At 37.1% G+C, this 24,513-nt stretch overlaps 1 protein-coding gene across 8 annotated transcripts in view; it reads right to left on the minus strand.

Annotated features, from left to right (window-relative positions):
* Frmpd4 (FERM and PDZ domain containing 4) overlaps positions 1–24,513 on the minus strand; it is a 786,938-nt gene that overhangs the window by 174,672 nt on the left and 587,753 nt on the right. For all 8 annotated transcript variants that reach the window (XM_040286842.2, XM_040286794.2, XM_040286821.2 and 5 more), the window contains one exon: positions 18,201–18,317. In XM_040286842.2, the coding sequence (XP_040142776.2) occupies positions 18,201–18,317 (117 nt within the window). The remainder of the gene's footprint in view (positions 1–18,200; positions 18,318–24,513) is intronic.

Consider the following 24,513-nt stretch of genomic DNA (forward strand, 5'->3'; position numbering starts at 1 on the left):
GTGCATGCTGAAAACAAGAAAAGGATATTTATCCTGAGTGGAGGAGTTCTTGAGAATGCCAAGCAAAATATACCAGCCAACCAAACAATAGATCAAAGCCATCCAGATTCCAAGGGCAAGGTGATTCACTTATGTTTCACAAAGAGGGAACACAAAAGGTCAACTGCAACTCAGATCTCTGATATTGGGTAAGGGCCAATTAATATTTTGAGCCTTCAATCCAAAGGATTAACAAAGATCATTTACAGTAACAGAAGCAGTGCCAATAAAATAAACAGAAATGTAAATTAATATGGGATTAAATGAGTCTAAAAACTAGCTGACATGAATGGAAAAACCTCTAGTGAGTTCTGTACGTGAGGACTCAGCCAGAAAGATGCCATTAGCCTGGCACTTTCCAGTAACTGAAAAATCTGTAACAGCTTTAATTAAGCACTGTGAGAAATGTGGGCTTGCCACAGTCATTCAACCGGTATCTGTCCCTCAGGAGACATTCTGATTATGAGTTTACAATCTCAAAGTCAAAATGATCAATTAAGGCCACTCTTAAGGGATTGCTTAAATATATTTCCCCTGGTTTCCAAATTTTGATCTTGGTTATATGGTAACTCATGAAACTGACTGGATATAGCAGGTGAAGACAGACTATATATAAGAAACATCACTCTTTCTTACTTTTTTTATTTCTAATTCTAGGACTGAGACTCCTGCAAATCTCAGGAGCAGCAGTTACAACTGAATGTGTTGTGAAATATGGAGTGTCACCTGTGGGTAATTCCTCTTGATGATATGTATGCTGATGCACAAGACAACAATATTCTAAAACATAACAAATTTTTTTGGCTTAGTGGAAAATTAGACTGTTTTCTCATATAAAATCTTCTGGAAATTTAAAACCTTTCTGTTGTCACCCATCCATTATCTCTCTTGGAAACACAGGATGCTTCCTCAGTTAGGATTTCCAAGATGCTGTCAAAGGCACTTTTAATGCTCATTTGACCACCAGATGGCTGCTACTCAAGCAAGAGGAAGATTTAGAGAATGTGTTATAAAGGTTGGCGTTGAAGGGCAGAGGGAAAATGATTCACAGGGAAACGTGTGATGAGTGGAACTGACATGAGGATTACTCTCAAGTCCTTTAGCAATGGACTTCTCTCAAGTCAGTAGTTTCTGCACCCCATAAGCTGCTAACAAGGGCACTTGCCCTACGGGGCTCTTTGTGCCTGAAGAGGCAAACCTATGCATGGATTAAGAATAATACCTCTGGGAAGGATGTCACTGTAGGCTCCTGTCACTCACTCTGGCTGCTCCAGACTTTAGGAGAAAGCATTAGTATCCAAGGTGCTTAAAATTAAAATTCAGGGCAGATGATGGCTAATGTCAGACTGCACCCAGCTTTTGCTATTAGGAGAGTGACACATACGGACTATACTTTGATGAATTGGTCACACTGAAGGAACTAACCTGCCAGGAAGACTGCACAGGGCTCTGTGCTTGTGGGGATTGTTAATCAGTGCTGCTCCCACAAGGAGACATTTTCAAGGCCCTTAAATTTTAAATTACCTCCCCTGTAGTACTCTCAGACTAAGAAATTAGCACAAAATGTTTGAGGAAATAAAAAGAAATGTTTTATCCAGAATATATAAGGAATGCTTAAAACTTATTAACATAGAGATAAATGACCCAATTTTAAAATGGGCAAAATATTTGACAACGGATTTGATTAGCTGTTTCCCCAATGAAGATATAAAAAGAGTTAAAAGGCATATGGAAAGATCTTCAACATCATTAGCCATCTGAGAAATGGAAATCAAAACCACATTGAGGGGCTGGGGATGTAGCTCAGTTGTAGAGTGCTTGCCTAGCATGTGCAAGGCCCTGGGTTCAATTTCTAGGACTGCAAAAAACAAAACAAAACAAAACCACATTGAGAAACCAATTCACTCTCATTAGAATGGCTATAACTAAAAGGACAGATGTGAAACGATTGGAACACTCAGACATTGCTGGTGGGAATGTAAAAAGGAAGAGTTAAATGTAGGATTGCCTCAAAATTCAGCAATTCCACTCCTAAATATCTATACAAGAGAAATAAAGCCAAATTTTCACAAAGACTTGTGTACATGAACACTTAAGTAGTGGAAAAATAGAAATGTCCATTATCTGATGAGCAGATAAGCCAAATGTAGTCCATCCATACAGTGTAATATTATTTAGCCATGAAGAGGAACAAAATACTAAATCATGCTACAAGTATAGAGCATGTTGCAAGGATCATGGGGTTTAGAAAACTGATGCAAATTGCCCAGACCACAAACATACTGAATACACAGCAAATAGATTGCAAGGCAGTCAGATCTGCAAGGAGGTATCATGGTTTGGATCCAGAGACTGAGGAACTGATGGTTCAAAGACCTCACCTTCCACCATGATGAGACCCACATGAATAAGTGGAAGGGAGACTGCACATATGTTTATAGGATTGCAGATTGGTAGGTGGGCAGAAAAGAAGGGAAGGGAGGAATCTTTGATACCTACCAGAATATTTTACTATTAAATTTAGTTGGTTAAAGGTATTATACCTTTTAAAAAATACAAATACTCCTGAAGAAATGTTGCACTGGCTCCTCAGTCAGATGCTAGCATGACCAACTCCATCAGACCCATTCCATAATGCAGGTTTTTATTGGAGAAGAATGAGGGGCCCACCGGGTTGATGGTGTAGAGAATGGGAACGAGGAGAGAGAAATTAGACAATATCGAGGTCAAATATAGTAAGTCTAGACATTGATTCATGGCTGCCATACCCATTCTCCTTCCCCTTCCCTTCTTCCTCCTCCTCCTTATCATCCTCCTCCCCCTCCTCCTCCTCCTCCTCCTCCTCCTCCTCCTCCTCTTCCTCTTCTTTCTCCTTTTGGTAGTACCCAGGTTCTCATGCATGTTAGGCAAATGCTCTCCACTGAGCTATACCTCCAGCCATTTTTATATTTTATTTTGATACAGGGTCTTGATAAGTTTCCCAGTCTGGCCTCAAAATTGTGATCCTCCTGCCCCAGCCTCCTGAGTAACTGGGATTACAGGCATGTTCCAGGCATTAGAACTTTGTGTATTTCAAAGTAACAGGCATCAGGGAAGGAGAGTACACATTATCTTTTCCAAGATATCAGTCACACGGATAATGTTTGACATAAAATCCATTTGTAGAGTCTTCTCCCTTGCTTGATCTCCTTTCCCTTCTCTTCCTAAGAGAATAATGATAGACAGCAATAATGATAAAACTAACACTTGAATACTTCCTATTATAAATACTTTATTAGTATTTACCCCTCTTACAATTCAATTGAGAAGGTGCTACTATTATCTTCCCTTTACATAAGAGTAAAGCAATGCAGGAAGGTTAGGCAGCTTGGTCAACTGCAGGCAACTGGAATTTGGGACAGAAGATTCAAATCCAGGCATCCTAGCTCTGGAGCTCACACTGTTAACCACCTTAGCTTTCCTTAGGGTAGCTTTTACTTCACAGAAAATAAGAAACCTGGCTTTAACATTATTTGACATTACTATAAATGCAACCAGCTAGAACACAATAATTAAGCATTGGAAATGAGAGGGGAGAATGAAAACCAAAGGAGTGAACATCAGGGAAGCACCACAGCCCTTGCACTAAACTTCCACCTCCATCATTTCAGGAGAACCCATAAGACCCTGGCTTAGAACCTGCTAACCTTTGTTTTATATACAATTCTAAGAAGCATAGGAAACTGGTTTCCTGGTATTATCAGATTATAAACTATAAATTAAGAGTGAAACAGGATGTAGGATGTAGGATAGTTTGGAAAGGGGCTGCTATTAGAACATTTAAAGTCCAAAGCTATGTCAGGAGACTGAGTTTACTGTAAGGGACTCTCAAAATTTAGAATACAAAAGAAAGGAAAAGAAAATAACAATAGCCCCCCCACACACACACACACTGAAAACAGGTAAATAGGGAAAGCAGAGTGATACTACTCAGAGGGGGGACCAAAACTAACCCTTCCTCCTTCACCTTGAATGTGCCTCATAATGTTGGCTTAAGAGAGCAGAGAAAGGGAACTGAAAATTGGATACTAGGAAATCTTGCCATTAAAATAATTGCTATAATAAAATTCTAGAATTTATAAATTGTAATTTACCAGAATGGTGACAGTTTGGTTTTGTGAAGAGTTAGACAAGTCCTCTAATACATGCATTAGTGGCATCACTAGTGATTTCTACCTAGTCCTTCATAGCTCTGTCCACTAAATGACCCTTTGACTCTGCTTGGAAATTTCACCTGGGAGAATTGCAATTCAAATGCACTGCCACCCAATCAGATGTGGCTTTTATCACAAGGCACTCCACACTGAGGCTCCTGTAAACAGATATAGAGGATGTGCTGGCCAAGGGGCCAAATGGGGATTGAAATCTACTCCTTTTACAAAAGGGTAGTTCTTCTCTGAAATTTAACAGAGATGCCACTATCTGGGTCAAAATGATCCAAATGTTTTTTTTTTTTTTTCCTTAGAAGTAGAAGTCATTATACAGTGCCCCCCCCCCCCCCCCCCCCCGTGTTTGGGGAGATACAATCCAAGACACCTAGTGGCTGGTTGAAACCACAGGTAGTACCAAACCCTATAAATACTATTTTTTCCTATACATACATATGTATAAAGCCTAATTTAATAAATTGAAATAGTAAGAAATTAATAATAACTAATAACTAATAATAATGTAGGACAGTTATAATAATACCACAATCAAAGTTATTTAAAATTTATGAGTCGTTTATTTGTGGAATTTTCCATTTAATATTTTTGGAGGGTAATTGACTGTAACTGAAACTGTGGAAAGTAAGACTGAACTATGTGCAAAGATATTTGGACTAAAATTCAAAGGCTGTCAAAATACCCTTGACTGAATTTTCCTGCAATTTCTTATTTTCATTTTAAAACAGATCATCACTCTTCTATAGCCTCATGCTATTTCAATGAAATTCACTTTTTCCCAAGCCAGTTCTCTTTTCCTCTTTCTCCAGAGATTCTGCCAAACATGTTTCTTACAGGCATTTGTATGTTTCCTTGACTTTATCCTCCTCTGCTCCTTATTGTTCAGCTTCATCTCCAGTCTCTCTCTCCCCCAGGGTCATTCCCTGACCCTGAAAATCTTTAAACCCACATTTTGAATACTTGCTTCAATCATTTACATAATGATACTCTGTCCAATGACTGGAAAATAAATCCTTTAAGAAATATATCATTCAGAAGACAGTTCTAATCTACTAAATATTTAAGTTAGAAAAAAAGGTACTGCTAAAGGTGAATAAAAATAGAAGAACAATTGCTTAGCAACATGACAGAAGTTTAACCTAACTCTATAAATCATGCCTGTAGAGTTGAAGGCATATATTTAATTTCCAATAATGGTAGGGGTAGGAGGAAGAGTCATTATCTTTAATATTTAATGGTGTGCTATCCTATATTGCCTAAGTGTTCTATGGCAACCAAGATATTATAACACTCCACTGCACAAGGGAATAATAAAAGAGATTTCACAAACTTCCAAATGCCTTGTTGCAAGTAAGGTTGAGGATTTTGAGCAAACATGCCAGTTGAGGGTCATCTCATTATAGGTAATGAAAAAAAAAACCACTAATGAAAGTGAACCAGGAAAAATTAAGAAGAAAAATAATTGCTAACATAAAAAGGTATTTAGAGAGGTTATCTACCCAAGGGATCTTCAAACTTATCCCTGGGCCAAATCTTACCTGCCACCTGTGAACTAAGAATGTTTTTCTGTTTTGGGCTGTGCTGGGGATTAAACCCAAGGCCATTTGAGTCACATCCCCAGTTGGGCTTTTATACTTTCAAATGGTTAAAAAAGAAAACATGGGCTGGGGCTGGGGCTGGGGCTCAGTGGTGGAGCATTCGTCTAGCACACATTACGCATACATCCTCAGTACCATATAAGAATAAATAAATAAAATAAAGATGTTGTGTCCATCTACAACTAAAAAAACAATTAAAAAAACATAAAAGGAAAATATTGTATGATACTTAAAACTGTTATGAAATTCAAATTTAAGTGTCTGTAAAGTTTTATAGGAATATAACCATGCTCATCTATTTATATAAGATCTCTGCCTACTTTCATTACACAATGGTAGAGCTGAATAGTTGCAATAGAGACCATATGGCACACAAAGACCATAATATTTACTATCTGGTCTTTTACAGAAACAGTTTGTGATCCCTGGTTCCACTGGGAAACCACCTTTCTCCTAAGTCATCTAGGTAGTATTGATTTAGTTTCCACTATAAGGGTAGGCCCTAGTTGGCTTAAGCTGATTAGCAACTCCTATACCCTCTGCCTATAGGGATTAGTTTAGATATGCTATGGTCCAATTTTTGTAGTAACTACTGCAATTACATAAATCATCTTTAAGTTTGCACACACTCTTTAAAATGAATAACTCTGTAATATTACAAAAACACTCCTCTACATCTCCACTTTCACTATTTTATATTATGAATGTCATGAATCATATCTTTGTTTTTCTTTTTCTGCAATACTAGGGATGGAACCCAGGACTTTGCACATGTGAGGCAGGCACTTTCCACTGAGCAACATCCACAGTCTTTTTACAAATTTGTTTTAAGACATGGTATTGCTAAGTTGCTGAGGCTGGTCTTGAATGTGTTACCTTTTTCCTTCAGACTCTTGGGCTGTTGAGATTACAGGGGTGTACCACTGTGTCCATCAGATTACATCTTTCTATATTATATATTCATTAACATAGATTTATGGTTATTTTTACATTTTTATTATTTCAATTGTACACATCGATCAAAAGTGCGTAAGGGCACAAATATACATGAATATAGGCTTCTATAACTGTAAATACATAATTTATCTTTACTGGAGAAGAGCTGTGACTCTAGCAGAAGTCTTTGTACTGTAATTTATGTGCTTTAGTATTCTATGCCACTTGTTTCAGGAATACATCCCACTCATATGACTCCTACAAAGATACCTTCATTACATCTTGAATTCTGGAAATCTGATAAACAGTTACACTAGCATGAATCAATGATTAGGCTTTGATGAATCTTGGGGTCTTAAATATAATCTTACATAAATACCTAAATTCTAGTAATGAAATCTTTTAGTTAAGATATTTTTAACTCTCTGATTTGTGTATCAGCATTTCCCCTAACAATCTACTGAATATATTTTTTCACAAATGGGCATATTCATATGTATGGCATACATATCTCTATGTAAATATCTATTAACCAAATACTAATTGATCACATGCTATTGCTAAGGCAATAGCCTAGGCAGTGCAAACCAATTGTCATTGATCTCCTTTGTCTCCTACAGGTGAATAGTCATGAAAATCTATTGATTTTGAACTAAAAGTAAATGGTCTCATCATATTTACACTCCTGAATCCTTTACATCTTTTGGTGAGTTTTAACTAGAAATAACAGCTTGATAGTTTGGGGAACTAAAATTTAAGTGTTGAACTAAATAAACCAGCTGAGGAAACTTCAGAAGGAATTTCACGTGAGCTTGGTGCTAAAGAAGGGGGATAGTGGCATGGATGCTGAGAGAACAGAAGGACATCAACAAAAAGAGTTGGGGACCTTTATGTAGCAGCTTTATAAAAATCCATGAGGATAATAAGCAGAATTTCTTCAAAACATGATGGACAATTAACTTTTTGAAAGTATAATAGGGCTGTTTCTCTGTAGAACATTAGTAAGAGGAAGTTGCTATGTAATTTTCACCTCCCTAATAATTATTTGCACTTGACTTCAGCATTCCATTGTGGCTAGGCTGCCCCGTTGCTACCATTTCCTGTCCCTCCATCACCCTCCCAGGAAGGTGCTAGTTGGAGGTTGGGAACAGCTGCAAGTGCTGTGATCAACAGATCTCCTCCACGTGAGAACCCATCAAAAGGAAGACGGGAATAATGACACTTTCATATTGAAAGTTCTACTTCTCTGGTGGACTTCAACAATGTTGTTCTTAGAATACCCTTTAAAGGTAGGTCATAGGTGTCAGAGCTATATAAGAACTACATACCAAGAGAAGACACATCATAGAGTTTTCTGGCAACAAGTAGGACAACACATAGCTCTGAGGTCCATTTTTAGCTCAGCCATTTCACCAAACTCTGCCCTAGTTCCTTTCAAAGATAAAACATGTGGCAGCTCTCCATTTCATGGGAGGGATTTGAAAATTTATCAGGTAATTAAAAATATGAGAATGGTCTCAAATGCATGATGCTCTAGAGCAGGGGCCAGCAAACAACTACAGTCCATGGGTCAAATCCAGCCCAAAGTCTGTTATTGTATATACAGTTTTATTGGAAGACATCCATATCCATTTGTTTACCTGCAACTGCTTTAATACTACAGTGGCAGAGTTACATTGTGTTGAGTCACAACAGAGATCACATCCCTTCCAAAGCCTAAAATATTTACTATGTGTCAGTTTCAAAAAGGTTTGCTGACCTGACCTAGAGAATTAAGAGGTGGGGTTGCACATGGAGAAAAGTGTACATCTTTTGATGAGAAGATCCACCCTTGACAGGGCATGAACATTATTTTCTTTTTTTTTAAACATATTTTAGTTGTAGTTGAACACAATATCTTTATTTATTTTTAGGAGGTGCTGAGGATCAAACCCTGTGCCTCACACATGTAAGGCAGGTGCTCTACCACTGAGCTACAGCTCCAGCCCTGCATGAAGATTACTTTCTGAGGGATTCAACAGTTGGAAGCAATTGTTTATTTTCTAGGCCTTTTTTGAGAAAGCCATGTTAAGTTTTTTTTTTAAGTTAAGAGATGAGAGCTAAAGGCCAATTTGTTTTTAACACAAGTGGCCTTATAAGAAGCATGAATGACCAAGGAATCCTGTCATATCCTTTCTTACTCATGTACCTGTTTGTATTGGCTAATCACGCACACTGAAACCGACTACAAAGAAGGAGAGGAAAAGACAAGGCAGCCAAGAATTGCTTTTCCTTTCATTTCTTCTTTACTCATCAGCAAGCCAAAGGGAGAGAACGTTCATAGAATATGCTTATATCAAGTATAATCAAAACAGATGAGTTAGTTTTGTGCACCATTTCTACTATTCTGGGAATAATGAAAGCATACACATGCAAGAGCTCTGAATTAGTAAGTAAACATGTACTTTCAGTTACAGTGCTCTTACACTTGTATCTATAGCCTGCATTGCACAATGTAAGGATGATTATTAGTAAAATTCACATTAATAATTGACATTTTCAACTTTTACTTTAGAATGACATTAACTAGCAAATAAAGCACTGTATTACATGTTGATAGACCACAGAAAAAAGGAAAACTTTCACATTTTCGTACCTTTACTAGTACTTTTATCTTGATTTTGAACAAGGGGTCTGCATTCTCATTTGGTAGTGGTCAGGAAAATCATGTAGCCATTTGTGTATGCTCAGCACCATTCTTTAGTACCTAACAGCCTTCTTTGAGAGTTTCAATGTCAACTGCTATTGCCAATCCTGTGTTCTTGGAGGAGCTAAATGGCATGGTCTTATGCAACTGCTTGACATGGGTACTCTTGACTCAGAATAAGCTGAGTGTCCACTGGCATGAAAAGTACTACCACCTCTTATCATCCTTGCAATTGAAGGGGCACTTTTTTTTGCCAGAAATTGGCCATTAATAATGAGGCTTTATTCAAGTTTTAAGAGGTGCTTGGCAGGAATTACTCTTTCCAACTCTTTAATGGACCACAGAAAGGTACTTCTGTCACCAGCCCTCTTTTTTCAGTTGCTCACCTTCTCCTTTTAAGCAGGAAGACAGACAATAATGGAAAGACACCTGTCACAAAAGTGATTCTGTACCCTCTTAAGTTCAGCCAATTGGTCTGCCAGCAACACCCACTCATCCCACTTGGCATTTGGCACAGGCTAGAATTTCTGCTAGCTTTAGGCAATGACATCAAAATTGCTCTCTGCAAGGGTTGGCTCAATCCAGAAAGAGGAGGTTCAAAGGTGATGCAAAAGAATCAAGGGTGGCAGGTAGCCCCAAGCTAGTATTTCAATTACAGGCTGTGATGGAAACCTGGTCTTCCAGGTGCTTCTTTCTTGCACAGGTTGGCCACCCCTATGATTCCAAATGGACTCTGTGACCCACCTCAGGTACATCCCTGTGGCTGCATACATAACAGGAGAAGAAAGAGGTGACTCAGGGCATGAGCTAATCTGTTGCCCACAGCTCGATCCAAACGTACATGTCCCAACTCTGTTGTAGTTAAGTGGCCCAAGAATTTCAGCTAATTAAAACCCTATCAGATTCTTTGACCTGTTCAACAAATAAGCTGGCATTTTAGGTATTTGTCCTTGAGTGAAGGCCACATTAAGTAAAGCAGCAAAGTTTCAAAAAGAAATGCACAGGGGAAATGATAGCCTGCGATATGGGAGAAGTCTGCACAGCTCCTTGTGCTCTATGCCAAGTTAGACCTGGAATGACAGTGTCATTTCAGAGCCTTCCTGTTAAAAGCCTTTCCATCAACTCTGCAAACTTAACCTTCAGCTGGAAGCAGCGATTATTAACTCAGCAGATAGGTGCTTTGTCAGATTCAAAACAAAACAAATCTGCTCCAATGAAGGGAATAAACAGCTCCTAATGTTCAGCTTGGGGAGCATCTGCATTGACTGACATAATTACCTTTCATTTTGTGTAATGATATTATCATGTTTACTTTGTTTTCCCCATTCCAAAATTATAATATACCTTCCTCCCCTGGACTGGATGCTTGAAATCCTAAGAAACTTGTTGAAAATTTGCTCTTGCAATGAGATGACCCTTCATTTTTCAAGCATAATTTATTGTATGCACTTGGAAGCAATATAATTTATTTAAGAATTCTTTATCAGAATCATGAAAAATGAAGCAAACTGCCCCTTCTCTAACAAAGCTAGATCTTAACTCTTTGGATAGTTAAAACTTAAAAGAAGAAAAAAACAGAGCAACCTACAAATAGATCTGTCTTATTTCCTTCATGGGTACAACTTTTAGTTTCCACAGAGACCTCCAGGATTTTGTTACCAGAAACAAAGGGTAACAACTTGTGTAATCTCTCAAATCCATTTGTCCTTTGTTGGATGTGTATTCAAAGTGTGGGCTTGATAAAGTAGGAAATTGACATCTGCTTCCAATTAAAAAATACCACAGGAATGCAAGCACAATATCCACATCTACTTTACAACTTAACTCTTCTTGATTTTTTTTTTATTTTTAGAGTAAGAGAAAAAATAGTTTAAGGGAATTCATCAAAGAGTAGTAGAAAAAGACACTAATCCACAAAATAATCCTAAGGGTCTTATAAAATCTTGGAATAAAAATCAAGGAAAAAATAACTTTAAGAATATACCTAGAACTGCCACATAATGTTTGAAGATAGTCAATTACTTTTTACCCCTTTGGGACATTTGAATTAGACTAAGTGAAGTTTATAGTGGGAATACTTGGAGCTCACATGGAAGGATGAGGTAAGGCTTCTCTAATTTCTACGGTGACATCCTATCTTCTTCACTTGACCATCTTCTGCTGTGGTTGATAAGAAGTGTGTGTGTGTATATGCGGGGGTGAGCAGAGTGCACAAACTACGTGCATTATTCAGATTATTCTCTTCTGGAGAAAGATGAACCAAAAATAAATTTCACATTGATCAAAGAATAGACCAGCTGATGGGAATGGCTAAACTACTTCAAAGTTTGGCCAAGTCCATACTGGAGAACAAAGTAGAAGTTTCCACATCTCATTACCATCTCTACTATGCAGGTTTTGAAATTGAATTCTTGTGCATTAAGGAGATAGTAGCTCAGTTTAATTGCCCACCATGGGAATTGCTGATAGAACAATAGAATGGCATGTCTTGTCAAATACACATGCAGGGATAATTTTTACATATACAGGATGAAGTTGGCCAGAAAGCCAGAAGGCCAGGAAAATAAATGTCTCTAAAATTTGTACTTGAAAAATCATGTGGTTTGGATATGACCCACTAGTTTCCTCTCCTATCATACATTTTTATCCACAGATTGCAACTTAGCTCATCATAATCCTCCATCTTTCTGGCTAAAATTTTTTTCTAAATATTTTTATTTTTTCTTTTTAGTTATAAATGATAGTAGAGTGTATTTTGACATATCACACACACTTGGAGTATAATTTCCCCTTCTTGTGGTTGTACATGATGTGGAGTTATATTGATCTTGTATTCATATATAAACATAGGAAAGTTATGTGTGATTCATTCTACTGTCCTTCCCATTCCCATCCCCTCCGCCTTCACCCCTGTCCAATCTGGTGAACCTCCACTTTCCAACCCACGTTGTGTGTTAGTATCCACTTATTGGAGAAAACATTCAGCCTTTGATTTATTGGAATTAGCTTATTTCATTTAGCATAATAGTCTGCAGTTCCATCTATTTACTGGCAAATTCCACAATTTCATTCTTTTTTATGGATCAGTAATATTCCATTATGTGTATGTATCACAGTTTCTTTATCCACTCATCTATTCAAGGGAACCTAGGTTGGTTCCATAGCTTAGCTATTGTGAATTGAGCTGCTATGAACATCGATGTGGTCACATCACTATAGTATACTGATTTTAAGTCCTTTGGGCATATGTCGAGGAGTGGGATAACTGGGTCAAATGGGGGTTCCATTCCAAGTGTTCTGAGTAATCTCCATACTGCTTTCCAGAGTGGTTGCACCAATTCAAAGTCCCACAAAAATTGTATGAGTATACCTCCCCAATGCCCCATCCTCATCTGGCTAGCATTTTAATACTTACTTTGCTTAGGCTTTAATTCTTTCCTTCTGTATACAAAACTCCAAAGTTTCAGATTTATGAATACCAAGTTTTGCACTCCAACCCACACAGTCAAACATGTTCTGACTCCATTAAATTAAAAATTGAAAATTTAAACAATATTCTGTATTTCTGTCTTCTCCTTCTTCTTATTTTTTTTTCATTACTGGAGATTGAACCTAGGGGAGCTCTACTGCTGAGCTACTCTTTTTTTTTTATTGTGTCTTACTAGGTTGCTGAGACTGGCCTCGGATTTGTGATCCTCCTGTCTCAGCTTCCTGAGTTGCTGGGATTACTGCACTATTGTGCCTGGTATATTTTATATTTCTAAAGAGGTTAAAATAGACATTGGTCAGTTAAGAATGATGTTCAACCTCTCTTCAGTGTTAAGTCCATGGCAATGGCCTTCATTCCTGCCCTCCTTTCTAAACATATTGAATTAATTTTTGTTGGAGGCCTCCACTGTATCCAAAACACAGTCTATTATTGTACCTATCACTTCTACTGCACTCTAAGTTCCTTAAAAATAGGAACCTGTCTTACCTATCTTGTTATCTTCAGTATTTAGTGGCACTCAATAAATGCTGAGTATGGCTAAGAAGAGCATCTAAAGGAAGCATAAGACCAGACAACTAGGCTGATCCGGTATAGATCTAAGAATTCTGAATGGAGAATTCTGAGTGGGTACAGGTGGAGGTGAGTTGAGCTGAGTGCACATTAACTGGGAGGGGTAACTAGTGGTGGGAGTCAAAGTTATGGAAAACAGGGGGATTCAATTCCATAACAGAAAAAAAAAAAAAAGAACCGAGCCCTTGGAATCTAAAGATGTGGGTCAAAACACTGGACTGAATAACCATAAGATATAGATATCTTAATTCCTGTGAATCACAATATTTTCTACCAAGGAAGAGTCCTCTATGTGTCTTAAGTACCTCATAGGACAATTGTCAAGATTAAATGAAATCTTATACCTTGTAATAATTTTTGTAACTTTGGCAGTGTGGTATATAAATTGAGTTATCTTGTTTTATCCAAACCAGAACCCTTTGAGAGCAAGAGGAAGTACTATCAATAAATAACTTCAGAACAGTACTCACAAACCAGAACTCTTCTGGGTTAACTTGGTTATATGCTCACTTATCTATATCATTTATATCTATATTCTAAATCCATGTATATCTACAACTATATCTGTGTATCTATACACATCTATATCTATATCAATATCTATGTCAGTGTCTATATTCTATATCTATATGTATGTCTACATCTATATCTATATCCATATTTATATCTGTAGTTCTAACTATTCCCAATTCTTTCTACATTTACTGTTTACTGTTGCTGTTATTATCATCATCCCAGAGTTTCTCACTTTATTTCCCTTCATTTCTCTTTCCAACCATCTCTACCTCTCTTAACCATTTCTCATCAGGACACCCTTTCCTAAGACTCTTTCCTTTCCTTGTAGTTTCTCTCTTCCCATCTGTCTTCCTCCTTTACCCCTACTCTATCTCTTAACTGTTAATAAGAAGAACTGAGAAATTTGTATTTTTTATCTATCATGTGTCTTAAACAATATTCTCTGTTCCTTAGAACAACAACAACAACAAACAACTCTACTTCGAGTAGAGGAAGAGGAACATGGGGAGGGAGGAAGGAAGAGAGAGAGGAGGCTCTGGGGACTGAAATGGAGCAAATTAAATTCCATGTATGTATAACTATAATGCACTAATAAAAGCATTAAAAATCTCTAGTTCATATTTCTCTAAGCATACCAACAAGTGGTCCTTTCTTAATGAGGAATCTAGTGAAGTTGGACAAGCAATGGATTGTGATTGTGCACATGTATCACTTTGGGAATTAGCCAGAGTCTCAGTTTTATCATCTGGAAAATGGGGATAACCATTCTTGCATTGCAGACAAATAAATGAGCTTGCATGCAGAGAAGTGCTTCAGAGCAGCAATCATAACTCTTCATTGGAATCACCTGGGTGAAGTTCTGAGACTATTCACAGGCTCTACCTCACACTAAAGGATCAAGCTGTTTTACTACTCCTGGGTATATTCCAATATTCAGCCAAGTTTGAAAACCACTAGTCTGTAAATTATACAATATTATACAAATGTAAAACAACATGTATGTTTATATCCTTGCTTTTTAAAAACCCTATGGATCAGTAACTCCTTAAAAGAAAACAGGTTACCTAGACCTACTCTAAATAATTAGAGATGAACAGGGGCAGATAAAATTTTAACATATTTCAACTATTCTGGGCCATGTTCAGAAAGACTCATGATGATAGGATAATCTTATTATTTAGCTATTAGACTGTAACTTTGAACACATGAAGCCTGAGTCTTCCCATAGCCTTTTCAGCCACTCAGAAATAGTTGTACCTCCATCAAAATAATTGTCTAACGTAGGTATCATCTTCATCCCAAGACAATATTAAAACATCTAATTTCTTTCAAAAATAACATGTAAAAGAGTAAAAAATTAAATGCAAAGGTTATGATTACTAACCATAGATTAGTTTTCAAATTTTATTTTTAAATTCTAAAACTAATGAGTAGAGAAATACCCTATATTACAACCCTGGACAACCCAGAAACTCTGATAATTAGAGTATCTCTTTATAATGGACATTACACAGTAGGTAAGGAAAAAATGAATGATTCTCATTATTTATAAAACTCATTAGTAATAAAAATGAACAACACTTTCTAAGGAAGTACTATCCTTTATACCTTAAAACTTTCTGAGATGACTATAGAAACTTACTTTTCTTTTTATTTATTTATTTATTTATTTTTATTGGTTGTTCAAATCATTACAAGGCTCTTGACATATCATATTTCAAACATTAGTTTCTTTTCAAGTAAAAAGAAACTACACAGATTTGGAAAAAATGACATTGGTGACTTTGGTTTTAAAACTTGTCAGTTAGTAATCAATTCATGTTTTTCATGTTGCTGATTTGTTTTTATATGTTAAACAGCTGCCATTGGACCAGTATCAATGTTATATTGCTACCTGGTATGTTGTTTAATAATGTCAGTGATGCTAATGAAAATAGAGCTAGCTAGGGATCCCATAACCTCCAGTCAATTGGTCTCAGTTTATGTTTTTACCTATTGATCTAATGGCCTGGGGTGTACAGGAACCCAACTCTAAACAGGAGAAAAGAGAAATTCATTTTAATCAAAGAAGTCTGAGACATAAATTTGTAATCCATGTCTTAAAAATTACATTTCCTTGGCAAAATTTTTTATTGATTTGTGTGAAAGAATATAGGTCATCTTAACTGAGCCAATTGTATAAATTCACAGCCATATTATAAAATAGATGGTACAATATGATATCAAAATGTTGTCTTAATAGCAGCAGAAGGGGCTTGGGCAAACTGTAAGAAATTAACAATCCAAAATGTGGAGTGTAAGCCAAACTATTGGACTTTCTACCAGTCTTTGAATTTTCTAGTCAATTTTATTCCAACTGCCATTTCCATTGTAGAAAAGACTTGAAGAGCCAGAAGGCCATTTCTCTTATGCCTCCCAAAATGGGTCATGTTCAAGAGCAACTTGGGTTTTCCTGGGATGGATCCTGTAGGCAAATCCCTCAGCAACTTGCTCTGCAGGAATTCTGGGAAAGAGGTGAAATTTGGGCTGTGGAGACTGTGAAGCTGATCACCACACTCACATGTATTTTTTGTCTGGCTATTGTTTCAACAATCCTCACTTGTAGCTAGGGTAGGGAATACAAAAGACCAAATCCCCCCCAAACAATTTGGACAGACATTTTTACAAAAATGACCCCCCACTTCAAAGTGATCCTATGTTTGTTAATCAGTCCACAGTCAGCTTGGCTGCAACAAAGAATGAAGCCTGTCATGGAGACAGATATTTTCCCCCTTGACCTCCAATCTCTGCTCAATTACAATTGGGCTTGAGCCCACTATGCTTCCTGATTTTAAATCTGTTTCACTAATTTATTGTAATTAGGAATATTTCACTTAGGTTGGAGAAAACAGCAGGTTGAACCCTTGCCGTTTTGAGAAGTGCAATATAAATGCTCTTCTCATAAAACTGGGGAAAAAAAGAGCACTTCAGACACTGTGAAAAACAGTTCGGTGGTTCCTTCAAAATCTAAACACAGAATTTAACATTGACCTGTGATTTCATTTGACCCATAAATTCTACTCCTAGTTATATACTGAAAACAATTGAAAGCAGGGTCCTAACAGTTGTGTGTGGAGTGTTGTTGTTGTTGTTGAGGATGGAGCCCAGAGTCTTGCACATGCTAAGCACATACTGTACCACTGAGCTATGCTCTCAGACTGCCAAACAAATACTTGTGCATCAATGGCATTATATCACTACTTCCAATAGCCAACAAGTAGAAACAACCTAAATATCTTTCAATATATAAATGAGTAAACAAAAATGTGACCTATCTTTATAATGGGATATGATTCAGCCTTAAAAAGGAGTGATTCTGACACATGCTACAACATTGGTAAGATGTGAAAACATTATTCAAAATGAAATAAGACAAACACAAAAGGACAGATATTGTATGATTTCACTTATATGAGTAACCAAGAATAAGTAAACTCAAATATAGAAATCAGAATAGAAGATACCAGAAATAGGAAGAGGGAGAAATGGATAGTTATTGTTTAGTGGATACCAAATTTCTGTTTAGGATGATGAGTTCTGGAAATGGACAGTGCTAAGTAATTGCACAAAATTGTGGGTGTACTTATTACCACTAAATTATAAATCTACAGTGGCTACAATTATAAATCACATTATATATATTCATATGCATATATTCACTTAACAGTTTTTAAAATGCTACAAAAATCCCAAATCTAAGCCAATATTAGGATGAGAAATTTACAAAAGTACATGTAATGCACACAGTCCTTTTGCTGTTTTTTTCTAGTTCCAGATATTACAGTAGCATTCTTCTCTTGACCATTTCTAGAAAACATTCAAAATGACACTATTTCATGTCAAAATTAAGTTATTACTTTCAGACAATGAATATGCTGACTTCATGTTTAATAATGGACACTGTTTCTCTGAGCCAGAATTACTACACTACATAATGAATTGTTCCTCTAAGACGCAGTCTGCCCAAGAGCAAAGCAACCCAATGCCACAAGATATAGAATGTATATAGAAGATCAAATGCTTCAGTCCTACTTGAAGTATATTCATTCTCCTGTGCAAATCAAAACAAGAGAAGTCCATTAGCCAAGGATTTCATTCATCATGCCAACTTTTACACCTACTTGATGAAGTAGTCTCGCCCATCTCGGTTTGTCATCATCTCCCATCCATAGGGTGGCACCTGGTTCAAGCCCCAGGTTCCTGAGGGAGGTGGCCAGCCTGAAGACTTCGTTCTGTGGCTGCAAAAGAAAAAAAGGATTATCACAACTGACTCATAAATATATCTTTTGAGAAAAATTGCAGAAGAATACCCGATTTACTCTAAATTGAGGGATATTTCCTCAATTGATTAATTGGATAATTATAAAGAATATTTTTATGTCATGTACCATGCTAGGCATTTTCTATGTGGTATTTCAGTTTCCACAGGGGCTCTGTGAAGCATAAGCACATTTATACATTTTAGAGATAAGGAAACAATAAATGGGCCAGAAAGTTTAAGCGTTTGAAGATATACAAGCCAATTTTGAACAAAAGTTCTGTAACTTCCATCACATTAAACATCCCTGAAACCAAACATGAGGAATATTTGGTCCCATAATTAGATTTGACAATATTATATAAATACACATGAAAATAAACTTTTGTGCTCTTAAACAACAAAACAAAACAAACAAAAACAATCCCCAAGCCTCAGTTTCTTGGATTCCTATGACCAAAACACAGACTCATGCTAACCACACTCCAGGCTAAATGAGTTATTCATAAACATTAGACAAACTCACAATTTTAAATTACAACCCAAATCCACACATCATTCTTCACAAATTCCCCAGTGCACAACCTTAATTTGACTCATCAGTAAAATGAAAGTGTCATTAAAGAGAATTTCCTTTAAATCTTTTTCTTCCAAGAGTAAGAGAAGGGGAGAAGTAACTCCTTATGACAAGCAGTTATGATGGGTAGCACTGCAGAGCTACAGTCCATAACTAGAATCCTAAAGCCAGTTTCTAGAACATCACTGAATCATAGCCTGGTTTCTTCAATCTAGGACCTGAGAAATTCTTGTCTTCCAATAATTGTCCAACACTACTTCAGAGCTTCACCATGCTTTTGGAAGGAAGTAATCAATTCCATTTTAGGATTGATCAACATCCCTCATCAGTTTGTCCTTTAGGTTATGGAGAAGTTATTCACTGTATAGCCTCTAACATCCTCTCATGGTTCCAAATCCCAGAATGATATAAGTAAAGCAGGCAGAGAGAAGGCAGTGATGACATTTTCCTGGACTCACAACCAGTGTCTCAATAGCTGCTAAAGAGCACTTTACAATGAGAAAGAAGTACCCCTATGATTAGATAAAAGTAGAGCAAGTGCCACTGGCCTGAGGATGGACTGCAGTTGTCACCTGCCTCCTTGTTTCGGCCCTCTTGCACGAGGTACAACTTGCATAATGTAATGTATTTGCTTTCATGCAGCCTGTGGCCCTTTGGTGGCAACTACCTAAACCAGGATTCTTAGCCCCTTTGTGAAGAGGGAGACATTAAGTCAATAGAATACTGGGCAACTCCTTCCCTCAATCCACTTGGCCCTTTCATATACCCATCTGGCCATAACCCAAAATTTCTTAAGAAACATAAGTCTGTTTCCTGTAAGTTTTCTGCAGAGGAAGTATTTTGCATAATTTCAACCAACTCCACTGCTTTTGTTTTAACTTCCTTTCAGTTTTGCTACATCCTTCATAAAGTGTTCACCAATTTGATACAGGTCTGTAAATTTAGAATGCCACCATAGGCTTATTTCTTGTCTGTTGATATTAAAAGAAAAACATGGCTACTGCTTTTGGTTCTTTTACTTGCATAAAAGTCAGCAGTGGCAATTTCCTAGGGTGTTTTTTTTTAATGTGCTGCTTTCCTGCAGTGAGAGAACACATGAGTTTGTCACCCTAAGGTACTAAAAAAAAAAAAAACACAAAAACCCCACACCACTTTCTCCACAACTGCAGAGATCATATTTAGAATGCTTTCTAAGATGGTGCCAAGGAAACAAGTTCTTAGGCGCATGAATACAGCCTGTTCTGTTATTAAAAACTTTTTCCAAAAGCAAGAGTACAGTTAGAAGTGGCACAAAGACTGTTGTTAGGAGTGAAAGGAGGAAGCCTGTGCAGAGAATACAATACTTTATTCTGGATTCTTAAACTACATATTGTATTAGAAAGGTAATCTTCCTCATAGAGGGCTAACTTATTAAAAACAATAAACTGTCTTTCTTTTCCATCAACCATTTTTTCCTCCCTGAAATCTTAATTACTGAAGGAAACACACAGGCTTCCTAATATAACTTCCATATAAAATATAGCATTATAATAAAGAACTGGAGGACACCCATTTTACTATACATGACATTCTGTCCTGTACAGTATGTTCAGGAAGGGGCAAACAATAGTTCAGCAAGATGTTTTCAAGTAAAGCTTTCTTTTTAAAAAAATCACCAAATGAAATGCTAATGCTGGAAAACCACATAAATACTAATTGAGTTTAGTCTAGGCCAAGAGGCATCAGCTGATATAAAACAAATGATTTGAATATTAAGATCAATAAAAGAACATATATCTGCCTGTCAATGTGTCAAAATGAAATGTATAGGTCTGAAAATGCTTAGTAGAATTTAGCAAATTAAAAGTGCAAGTACAACAAAAATAACATCCTTTAAAAGTATCTATCCATAATGTCTTAAAAAATTCAAGGATATAGGCCATAATTGTGAAGGGATCTGGCTCCTGCTTCTATGAAGTATGATTACTGGAAGTCTAGTCATCAACAATATCCAGCCTTGGAAATCCAGTGGTTTCCTCCCTGCTTTCTGGGGAGATGCTTCAGGGACTTCCTTTTCCTGCTCTCACCTCTGGTGTTGCACCAAACTCTTTAATATTCTCAAATCCCCATCCCATCACTGCTGAACAACATTTTCTACCCAGAATATTAATCTATTATGTCCAATCATCTTATATAGAATTAAAAACTTGGGATTTAATGGGTTAAGAGTGGTCCCTTGCAGAGCAGCAGTGAAGCCAATACATGTAAAAGCAAAGCTCTTGGTTGCTTTGCTTTAGCACCCCTTCAGATATGGAAATTATACTCAATTCCTTAGGATAGCCAGGAACTGTTACGATGACACTATTCTAAAAGCTCTTCATTTTTGGCAATAATGCCAAACCTACATGCCAGTGTGAGATACTTGCCTTTTTATTTCCTTTCCATTTCATAGGGAGCCCATTCTGAATTCTTGAGCTGAGCCATTGTAAAAGTTTCCCTCTTTGAATGAGGTCTTACTTTTCTTGTCTAAGAACCTGCCAGCCTCAAGATTCCTCGTGACCACCTCTGTGGAGCCCGAACACTCTCATAAGTAATACCCTGGCTGTTCTTTTCAGCTGTGTTACTGAGGACGGTATGCAGGATGGCCCCACTGAGAACATTTGTAAGGTGGTCTTCCAGCCTAGGGCTGCTAAAGGTAGTACAATAAATACAGGGCACTCAGTCTCCAATTTGAGTTCTCCATAAGCAACATTTTTAAAGCATGTCACATATACTATTTGGGCAAAACTGATGCCCACTGGAGTTTTAGAACCACTGGATTAGAACCAGCCTCCCTTTAACTGAGTCTCTGCCATCTATTTTCCATGGTATTAAGCACTTTATTTAACCTCTCTAACCTCCTCAGAACCAGATACTCCTCTGTCAAATGGTGATAATAGGACTCATATCATTGGAAGAATATTAAGCGAGTTTTGAAATAATTTTGTACGATTCCCAGACATATATGCTTGAAAGTCTTTGATAAATAAATATCTACCTACAAATTAAAAAAATATAACACTAGGGGGGTGTTGTGCAAATATAGTTGACTGTAATCCATCCTCAGAATAGAAAGAAGGTGAAAGGCTCATTCATCTATGCTTTTCTAGTCTGGCAAGGTCTAGAAGGGGCTGAACCAAGCAGTCACACCTTCTCATAAGGCTAAAAGTTGATGAGTTCAGCCCTTCTCAAGGCAGAAGGAATATCAGGAAGTTTTTTTTTTTAACCAAAAACCAGGAATCCCAAGTCTGTGATCCAGAGTACAGAGGGTCATTTTCCACTTTTCTTGGGCAAGGCTTTGAGAGTCCTTGCAATTGTGATGTTCTGCAACTTCTATCTGAGATCATGGCTGTGTGAACCACTTTTGAACACTTAGCTCAGCCTTAAAAATAGCGACCTACATTGTCAGAGCTATTTAAATCACTCCAGAAACTCATAACAACTGACTGAACTGGTTTGCAACTTTGTGCTTCACTCATCTATTGTTTGCAACAGGCTAAAACCATCCTGGACAAGATAGATCTTCCTACTTTATATGAAATGAGAGCAGCTAAGAACAGTACAGGCATGGTTGCAGAAGTATTTGTGTTGAGATCATTGGTGGAAGTGCTCCATGATTTCCTCCTCTATGCCTGCCCCTAAGTCCTGCACCAAATCTTAATGGCAAATCTGCCATAGGAGAAAATAAGCTTTTGGAAATGCCTGCAGGCCTCTACAGTGATCTGACTTTCCTTAGAAGTAACTCAGTATCTGAAAAAGTGATGCTGCCAAAATAGACCTGTAGACCAATGGTACAGAATAGAAGACACAGATATAAACCCACATACAGTTATCTCATACTAGACAAAGGTACCAAAAACATGCATTGGAGAAAAGATAGCTTCTTCAACAAATGGTACTGGGAGAACTAGAAATCCATATGCAGCAAAATGAAAATAAACCCCTATCTCTCACCATGCACAAAACTAAACTCAAAGTGGATCAAGGACCTAGGAATTATTCCAGAGACCCTGCATTTAATAGAGGAAAAAGTAGGCCCAATCTTCATCACGTTGGATTAGGCCCCAACTTCCTTAATAAGTTTCCTAAAGTGCAAGAAATAAAATCAAGAATTAATAAATGGGATGGACTCAAACAAAAAGGTTTCTACACAGCAAAAGAAACAATCAATGAGGTGAAGAGAGAGTTTACATTTTGGGAGCAAATTTTTGCCATACACACATTAGACACAGCACTAATCTCAAGTATATATAAAGAACTCAAAAAACTCAACACCCAGAAAACAAACAACCCAATCAATAAATGGGCCAAGGAGCTGAACAGACACTTGTCAGAAGAAGATATACATTCTATAAACAAATATATGAAAAAATGTTCAACATATCTAGCAATTAGAGAAATGCAAATCAAAATTACTGTAAGATTTCATCTCATGCCAGTCAGATGGCAGATGTCAAGAATACAGACAACAATAAATGTTGGTGAGGATGTGGGGGAAAAGGCACACTCATACATTGCTGGTGGGACTGCAAATTGGTGCAATCAATCTGGAAAGAAGTATGGAGATTCCTTAGAAAACTTGGAATGGAACCACCATTTGACCAGCTATCCCACTCTTCAGTCTAAACTCAAAGGACATAAAATCAGCATACTATAGTAATGCAGCCACATCAATGTTCATAGCAGCTTAATTCACAGTAGTTAAACTGTGGAAGCAACCTAGATACCCTTCAATAGATGAATGGATAAAGAAACTGTGGTATATATACACAATGGAATATTACTCAGCATTAAAAGAGAATAAAATTATGGCACTTGCAGGTAAATGGATGGAGTTGGAGAATATCCTGCTAAGTTAAGTAAGCCAATTCCCAAAAACCAAAGGTGGAATGTTCTCTCTGATAAGTGGATGCTGATGCATAATGGTGGGGAGTGGGAAAAATTGAGGAACTTTGATGGGGCAAAGGGGAGGGATGGGTTAGAAGGGAGTATGGGGACGAAAAGGATGGAAGAATGAGATGGACATCATTACCCTAGGTACATGTATGACTGCATATATGGTGCGACTCTATATCATGTACAACTAGAGAAGTGAAAAGTTGTGATGCAATTATGTACAATGAATCAAAATGCATTCTGCTGTCATTATAGACCTAATTAGAATTAATTAATTAATAAAAAAGAAAAATGGATGCTATAGGGGAGAAGAATGTGAGATCAAGTTCTACATTCCTGACTCAGATTCAAATTTTGCCACTTACTATATTTGTGACCCTGGGCAAATTACTCTAAACTCCATACATTATTTTCATCACCTATCAAGTGGAGTTATTCTAATTCAACATTTCCATTCGGGGTGACTTTGCCTCAAAGAACACTTAGCAATGTCTGGAGATATTTTTAGTGGTCTCAAGTGGGGGAATGGAAATGTGTGCTTCTGGGGTTTAGTGGGTAGAGGCCAGGAATGCTGCTAAACATACTACATTGCATGAGACAGTTCCATGCACAAAAAAATGATCCAGCCAAAATGGTAATAGTGCCAAGTTGGATTATACCCTGCTTTGCTCACAGAGCTTTTTAT

Source organism: Ictidomys tridecemlineatus, chromosome X, assembly GCF_052094955.1.
Source record: "Ictidomys tridecemlineatus isolate mIctTri1 chromosome X, mIctTri1.hap1, whole genome shotgun sequence".
Lineage (NCBI taxonomy): Eukaryota > Metazoa > Chordata > Mammalia > Rodentia > Sciuridae > Ictidomys > Ictidomys tridecemlineatus.